The 9,300-nt window shown below is 37.8% G+C and overlaps 1 protein-coding gene across 1 annotated transcript; it reads left to right on the top strand.

Annotated features, from left to right (window-relative positions):
* Nucleotides 1–5,343: 5,343 nt before the first annotated feature.
* LOC123563785 (luc7-like protein 3) lies at nt 5,344–6,219 on the top strand. The gene has a single exon (XM_053547278.1). The coding sequence runs from the start codon at nt 5,344–5,346 to the stop codon at nt 6,217–6,219; it is 876 nt and encodes a 291-aa protein (XP_053403253.1).
* The last annotated feature ends 3,081 nt before the right edge of the window (nt 6,220–9,300 follow it).

Raw genomic sequence — 9,300 nt, 5'->3', positions numbered from 1 at the left:
TATTACTTGGCACAGATGTTCCCCATGATGAGACGACGTGTCATGCGCAAATCCCGGACCCCTAGCTCAAAGGTCAAGGTCACAATTGGAGGTCAAAAGTCAACAGGGTTTTTTTCCTGTCCGGTCCATAACTCTGCCATCCATGAAGGGATTTTAATATTACTTGGCACAAATGTTCCCCATAATAAGATGACGTGTCCTGTGCAAAACCCGGACCCCTGGCTCAAAGGTCAAGGTCACAATTGGAGGTCAAAGGTCAACAGGGCTTTTTTCCTGTCCGGTCCATAACTCTCCCATCCATGAAGGGATTTTAATATTACTTGGCAAAAATGTTCCCCATGATGAGACGATGTTTCATGCGCAAAACTTGGACCCCTAGCTTAAAGGTTTCAGGTCACAATTGGAGGTCAAAGGTCAACAAGGCTTTTTTCCTGTCCGGTCCATAACTCTCCCATCCATGAAAGGATTTTAATATTACTTGGCACAAATGTACCTCATAATAAGAAGATGTGTCATGCACAACTTTCAGACCCCTAGCTTAAAGATCAAGGTCACACTTAGCAGTCAAATGTTAACATAGCATGACAGGGTCTGTTTCGTGTCCGGTCCATAACTCTGACATTCATTAAGGGATTTTTATATCACTTGGCACAAATGTTCCCCATGATAAGATGACGTGTCGTGCGCAAATCCCGGACCCCTGGCTCAAAGGTCAATGTCACAATTAGGGGTCAAATGTCAACAGAATTTTTTCTTTTTCCTGTCCCGTCCATAACTCTGCCATCCATGAAGGGATTTTAATATTACTTGGCACAAATGTTCCCCATGATGAGACAACATGTCATGCGCAAAGCCCAGACCCTTAGCTCAAAGGTCAAGGTCACAATTGGAGGTCAAAGGTCAATAAGTTTTTTTCCCTGTTTGATCCAGAAATCTGTCATCCATCAAGGGATTACAGTATTACTTGGCATAAATGTTCCCTATGATGAGACGACATGTCATGGGCAACAGCTTAAAGGTCAAGGTCACACTTTGAGATCAAAGGTCAAGAGGATTTTTTTCCTGTCCGGTCTATAACTTTGTCATGCAAAACAGGATTTAGATATCAATTGGCACAAATATTCCCCTGGATGAGACAACATGTCATGCGCAAAACCCAGGCCCAAGGTCTAATGTCAAGGTCACACTTAGAGACCAAAGGTCAGACACAAGAATGACTTTGTCTGGAGCATTTCTTCTTTATGCATGGAGGGATTGTGATGTAACTTGGCACAAATGTGCACCAACATAAGACGGATTGTCATGCGCAAGAACCAGGTCCCTAGGTCTAAGGTCAAGGTCATATTTAGAGGTCAAAGGTCAAATTCAAGAATGACTTTGTACGAAGCATTTCTTCTTCATGCATGGAGGGAATTTGATGTAACTTGGACCAAATGTTCACCACCATGAGGCACCCTTGTTTTTAGAATTACGTCCCTTTGTTTTTACTATAAATAGATTATATTGTAACTTTTTTATTACTGGCGGTAGAGAAAAATCGAGACCACTTTTCTGTGGTACAACATGCATGTTACATCCAATTCTTAGGTGTATTTTGACCTATCTCTACCTGTTAAAGAGTTTCTTGTGGACTTATATTATATACATTTTTTTTTACGATTAATTTTCCTTTGTTGTTACTATAAATAACTTATATGATAACATTTTTATAATCAGCCAAAACAATTCAATATGAAAACAACTGTGGGTTTTTATATATGCACATTTTAATCCAAGTGTGTTGTTATAACATATTGTATATATAGTACAATATTGTTTACACATCATTGACAGATATCTGGCCCCGTGTTCACAAAACATTTTCAGTCTCAGCTGAGTTTGATAATGAAAATTTATTTTTCATTTATATCTAGATAGCATGTTTAAAACTAAATTTTAAGTTAATAACTTTTTTCAGATGGCTATTCAGTACTGATGGTCAGTCTTAGTTGGAATTTAACCTTGAAGTTTTAGTAAAATTTATATTAAAATTTCAAACTCAAACTCAGCTGAGAACGAAAAATGTTTTGTGAACACGGGGACAGTTCATTATGTTATACTGCAGTACAGAAAATTAGGTGCCTTCCAGTAGGGGACTTTGTATTGCACGGCAATACTTCATTCACTTGTTAATACTGTAGATGCCATAAAGGTATTTTGAAATAACTTGGCATAAATATTCACCATAATAAGACGACGTGTCATGCGCAGTACCCAGACCCCTAGCTCCAAGGTCAAGGTCACACTTAGTGGTCAAAGGTTAACAGGGTCTGTTTCATATTCGGTCATCCATGATGGGATTTTGAAGTAACTTGGCATAAATGTTAACCATAATGAGACAATGTGTCATGCACAAGACGCAGACCCCTAGCTCCAAGGTCAAGGTCACACTTAGAAGTCAAATATTAACAGGGTCTGTTTTGTGTCCAGTTCATAACACTGCCATTCATCAAGGGGTTTTGGAATTACTTGACATAAATGTTCCCCATAATGAGACGACGAGTATTGCGCAAGATCGAGACCCCTAGCTTTCAGGTCAAGGTCACAGTTGGAGGTTAAAGTTTAACGGTCCATAACTCTGCCATGGACGAAGGGATTTTAAAATTACTTGGCATGAATGTTCCCTATATAGAGATGACATGTTGTGTGCAAGACCCAGACCCCTAGCTCCAGGGTCAAGGTCACACTTAGAAGTCAAAGAGTAACAGGGTCTGTTTCTTGTCCATTCAATAACTCTGCAATTCATCAAGGGATTTTAAATTTTAAAATTACTTGGCACAAATGTTCCCTATAATGAGTTGATGTGTCATGCGCAAAACCCAGACCCTTAGCTCCAATGTCAAGGTAACCTTTTGAGAACATTTTTATGCCCCCAGCATCTACTGATGCGGGAGGCATATAGTGATTGTCCTGTCTGTCCATTTAACGGTCAAGGTCACACTTTGTGATCAAAGGTCAAGAGGATTTTTTTCCTGTCCGGTCTATAACTTTGTCATGCAAAACAGGATTTAGATATCAATTGGCACAAATATTCCCCTGGATGAGACAACATGTCATGCGCAAAACCCAGGCCCAAGGTCTAATGTCAAGGTCACACTTAGAGACCAAAGGTCAGACACAAGAATGACTTTGTCTGGAGCATTTCTTCTTTATGCATGAAGGGATTGTGATGTAACTTGGCACAAATGTGCACCAACATAAGACGGATTGTCATGCGCAAGAACCAGGTCCCTAGGTCTAAGGTCAAGGTCATATTTAGAGGTCAAAGGTCAAATTCAAGAATGCCTTTGTACGAAGCATTTCTTCTTCATGCATGGAGGGAATTTGATGTAACTTGGACCAAATGTTCACCACTATGAGGCACCCTTGTTTTTAGAATTACGTCCCTTTGTATTGCACGGCAATACTTCATTCACTTGTTAATACTGTAGATGCCACATTTTTGACCTATCTTAATGAAACTAATCAGAATGTTTATCTTGATGATTCCTATGCCAAGTTCGAAACTGGATCATATGGGGCTAAAAACTAGGTCACCTGACCAAATCAAAGGAAAAGCTTATAAACACTGTAGAGGTCACATTTATGACCCTATCTTCATGAAACTTGGTTAGAATGATTATCTTGATGATTCCAAGGCCAAGTTTGAATCTGGGTGATGTGGATTCAAAAACTATTTCACCTGCTGAAGTCAAAGGAAAAGCTAGTTAACACACTTTCATAATGTCAGCAAGTAACATATTACCATAAAGTGACAGACAGTAGGGCGTCAGTGTCCTATGGACACACATCAAGTTCATTTGTACACACTGATTTTCAATAAATAGGAACATTGCATGTCGCCATGGTACAGCTCCAAAAAATATTTGAAATGTAACATGGGTAGTGGGTATTAAGGAGAGACAGTTGATATTTAAAAAATCATAACATATTTTCTTTTGTCCCGATACATTTAGCGTCTAAAATGTTGAATGAACTTTTGTTTTTTAAATATCCGTTACTGTCGCCGTTTTTACGTCATGCATTTAAACTCGTAGTATGTTTAAGGCATGTACATTTTCGCATCGATCAGATCGTCTGAAACTTACACAGTCATTGAATTAAATGTTTAATAAACTTTTCATTTATACACAAGCGTCCAAGGTGCGTAGAGTCTGATTGAAATATGTCGCCAAATATCTGAATTTTTGAAAAATCGGCGTTACTATATATTGCAAGTGCATGGTAAACATTACGAATATGTTTTAGGAACCTATAGACGTCACTGGAAGACAAAACCATGATAGTACAATTGAACCTTATTTCTAAACTCCTTATATTGAGCGTTTTTAGACGCCAGTCGAGTCCTAAAACGTTCCGACTTTTTCTTTAAAGTACAACTAAAAATTGGCGTTACCTCCCATAGTTCATTTTGTATAGTACTTTAATTTATTTTGGCTAACTACACTTTAAAATAAGACCTATATGAACCACTGACGCTTGATGTTTTTTATGGCCTAACCAAAAAATTATGTAAAACCAAGAAATTCTTGAAGGGCCATAAATCTCCGTGATAAAATTTCCGATATGAAATGTCGATAACAATACACCGGGGTAGTAATTTAGTATTATGTCATAAAATACGTCACTAACTATAACGTCACTGTAAATTGTTTTGTCCGCCATTGAATTGATAAGGTTGGATTGCACGCACAGAAGGTTGGACTTGAATAAAAGCAGTTTTTGGTGAGTAGTGATTATTTACCCCATGTTTCAAACTTCGTAACGTAAAAAAATTATTGTTTTTAGGCATAGAGTTGATACTTTATTTAATCTGTAAATTCAAAGTATAACTTTGTTTGTATCATGCTCTAAGTGCATTCTGTAATGTCTTCAATCCAGCAAAAGCTCCGTTACTAGTTGGTAACGGAGATTTTATTTCAAATACTGGTATTATTATCTGGTAACTCCAAGGTTATGGAACCCTGTAACTTTCCTAGATTATGTTGATTAGCTCATATAAGTATATAAAGTGCAAATAACTCTAGTACGCTATGGTTAAATAATCCTATGAACAAATTATTAATAAGGAATCCTTGTATTCGATTTTGTAAATCAGACACAAATATTATTATTGATGTTTCATTAACAGAACGACAATACCAAAGTTCTGTTTTATTTTTTTCATATCTATTACACTTGAATCAATGAAAAAGAAAACAATTTAAAACTTTACAGTTAAGTTCGTAACAGTATGGAGTCTATAATACATAGTAACGGAGATTTAAAATTATGTAACGGATATTTAATATTTTCAGATTCACAATGGGCAAGAGCCGCGCCGAAATTCAACGGGCGTACAGAGAGCGGCAGAAGGAGAAAAGTAAAGACGAGTATCTAAGAAAAGAAAGGGAAAGAAAACGGCGGAGCTACGTCCCTTCTGACCAGTTATCCGAGAATGACAGGGAAGAACGAAATAGGAGAAACAGAGCAAATTTGAGAGAGTTTTATGCGAGAAAGAAGGCAGTGCGTACACGGCATGTGGAAGCTAGAAGTGGAACAAGCGGATATGAAAGCAATGGTTCAAATGGTGATGACAATAGTAATAGAAATGAAGAGGAAAGGACATCAAGTAGTGGAGGTGAAAGGTCAAGAGGTAGATTACTCGTGAGACTGGATTTTAATAACCAAAGTGAAGGCAAGCGAAAGGCGGCAATAAAACGATGGAAGAGAGACCGCTCAGCTGCAAATTCCAGAATACGACTCCTTGAACAAGAAAGAGACAAGTTGAAAACAAAATTAAAAACAACTCAAAGATCACTACAGAGACTGAAAGAAGGAAGAGTAACAAATCAGACAGTAGAGCTGACACCAAGCAAACAAACAGAGCATGACATGAACGAAGCTAATCTGAACAGTGAGCAAAAAAGAAAATTAAGAAGATCTCTGCTACTTAGTAATGTAATTGCCAGTGAAATTAAGGCAACTAAGAACAATACGCCACGCCATAAGATGAAAGCTCTTCACCACATTGTAGCTGGTAGAATAGCAAAGAAGTATAAATGTATACGGTACTTGTCCGCGAAAACAGGACTCGGAAGACGTCAGCTTGGCAAAGCAATTCAAAAGTTCATCAATTGCATCCCAACAAACGTTGTAGCAAACAAGTCAAATACAGAGAAGAAATCATCAGCTTTTTAAAACGTGAAGATAATAGTCGCATGCAACCTGGGAAGAATGATGCTAAAAGATTGAAAAAGGCGAGAAGGTGCAAGTTCAGATACTTACCGATTATTTAAAAAATCTGTATCTGAAGTTCAAATCAGAAAACACAGAGATTGATATTTCCTGCTCTACATTTTGCAGAACGAGACCAAGTTATATCTACAAAACGGCAATGACATCACGAATCTCCTGCCTGTGCTTCAAACACCAGAATGCAGCTCTGACCGTAAAAGCTCTGCGTAGATATGTGGATGTACCAGCAAATCCTGAGACTGTTTCGATAGACAAACCAGGCACAGAAACTCTCAATGACAAGATACCTAACGAAATAGCAGTTAGTCAGTGGACAAGGGTCGAAATAGAAGAGAAAGGGAAAAAGAAGTCAGTCACCAGAATTGTTGAGAGTACAATGGCCAAAGATGAATTTATAAAACATTTCGATAAACAGATGAACGATTTCAAGGAGCATGTTGACCGCGTACATATACAATACGAACAGCTGAAGAATCTTAAACTGAAGCTGCCGGCACATCACATGATCGTCCAGTTAGATTTCGCAGAAAATTATTCATGCCGTTCACACGAAGAGGTTCAAAGCGCATATTTCAACCAGTCGTCAGTAACACTGCACCCAATGGTGGCGTACTGGAAAGCAGAAGATGGCAATTTAATGCATAAAAGTTTTATAACAGTTTCTGACGAAATGTCACACAAATCGTCAACAGTGCTTGCTTTTTTAGACGATCTCATACCACAACTGAAAGAAATTGACCCTCAACTGGACACTATTCATTACTGGAGCGACTCTCCGTCCTCCCAGTATAGGAATAAATATATGTTTGATGCCGTCGCAAATCACTACAGTACGTACAGTTGCCATGCTCACTGGAATTACTTTGAAAGCGGGCATGGCAAAGGCCCATGCGATGGGCTTGGAGGAACAAGCAAGAGGATGGCTGATGAGGCGACCAGGAGTGGAAGGCATGTCATAAGCGATGCGAGAGAATTCTATCAATGGGCAAGATCCTCAAACATGAAGAATATCACATTTAGGTTCGTTTCTCAGGATGCATGCTCAGCAAAGGCAGAGGTTGTATCAGAACGGCAAGTAAAGACTGTTAGCGGTACAATGAGATTCCATGCCATTGTTGGAAAAGGAGATTCAAAAATATTGACAAGAAACACTAGCTGTTATTGTGAAGAATGTCTGGTTGGGTCAATGTGTAACACATGGAATGTGGCGAAAACATATGAAAGAGAAAATCGACCAGTTCCAGAAAATAACTCTGCGGAAGCAGGTCCAGAAAATATCTCTGTGGAAGTTACCAAAGAGCAAGGAAATTCTAACAGTATTGAATCAGATGACACCGATCAGGCATCAGTAGAGTTTAATGAAAATGATTTCGTAGCTGCTGTCTACCAAGGCAATTGGTATATCGGCAAAATTGTTAATAGTGATACGTCGGAGGTCGAAATAAATTTCATGGAAAAGAAGAAGAAACTATATAAGTGGCCTGCCCATAGTGATCAAATTTGGATAGAGAAATCCGAGATACTCTGCACTATACCATCACCGGTCCCTACAGGAAAATCCAGCAGAATGTATGCATTGAATGAAGAAACTTCATTTACTATCACGAAGTTATTTGAACAATTCATGAAAAAATGAATCCTTTGTCGAAACCAGTAACTTGTTCTTGTATTAGTTGATACTATTTTGTGCTTTAAAAGTATTCGATTCTTTTTCTAGCAATACAACTATAGTTCTAGTGAGAGACAACTGAGCGAAATTCAGCATCTAACATGATCAGAAAGTGTCGAAACAATGACAATGAATTTTCCGTTACTTGGGAATTTTCCGTTACTCAAATAATTTCTCTGGATATCGGTAATATTTTCTAGATTCTTGTTATGTCCAATGGATTCTTACATCATTAAAAGTGTTTGTCAAAATTATAATACGAAATTAATACTTATTAGGACATATTGTGCTGTAGATAATCAATATTTTAACACTTTTTGTTCGGTTTACGCAGTTATTTAATATTATTTCGATATGAAGACTCGGACGGGATATGAACATTTTATAGAAACTTTACTACAAACAGTCGAGGGGTAATACTTGTTCAGTTTTGTTAAACTTCGTAATAGTTTTACATTTTTCAAGAGTTTCAAATACTACAAAATTAAAGTTCCGTTACCGCACACACTGTTGTTTGTACAGATTATTACATTGTGATATCCGTCATTAACACCCTGAATAAAAGGTGGCATATGTCCACAAAACATCCATGTCTGGAATAACATTCATATACTGCAAATATGATACGTGCTAAGATGATAATAAAATGTCAATGCGAGAGGTCTCAAAATGTATAGAAAAATGACAATAACCATGAAACTCCCTTTTTCTATTTTATTTGACTAATGTCCAAAAAATAAATGGTAAGAGACACATTACACAAAAATCAACAAATAAAGACCCATACTAGATTCTACAGTTGTTGTTGAAGCACTGAATAATCATTTTTGCGAAAGTAATCGCATGCAAACTCATACAGTGACAAGTAACAGAGATTTATTAACGATAAATAATTGATGTTTACTTGTTCCCACATGGCATACAATATCTCGAAATGTACGACAGTTATGCATGTAAAATTTTGCATACATTATCCCAGAATGTGTTGCTCTCTTTCTATGTACCCAAAATTCTCATTACAAATACTTTGTCTTTTGACAAATTTGGTCTGATGATGACCCTATTTATTGAAAGTCAGTGACAGTAGTGCTTTATCATAATGTAATTACACGGTGTTTAAATAGACAAAAGGTCGTGGGTTCGATCCCCGGCCGCGTCATACCAAAGACGTAAAAAATGGTACTAACAGCTCCTCGCTTGGCGCTCAGCATTAAGAGGATAGTGCTAGGACTGGTCAGCCCGGTGTCAGTATAATGTGACTGGGTGGGGTATCATGCCATGTGTCTACGGCGTGATATTCCAGTGAGGCAGCACTATAAAATTGGGCATTGTGCTCACTGCTACAAGCAGACACC

This window comes from Mercenaria mercenaria, chromosome 7, assembly GCF_021730395.1.
Source record: "Mercenaria mercenaria strain notata chromosome 7, MADL_Memer_1, whole genome shotgun sequence".
NCBI lineage: Eukaryota > Metazoa > Mollusca > Bivalvia > Venerida > Veneridae > Mercenaria > Mercenaria mercenaria.
The sequence above is the reverse complement of the archived record's forward strand: the minus strand, read 5'-3'. Positions and strand labels throughout refer to the sequence as shown.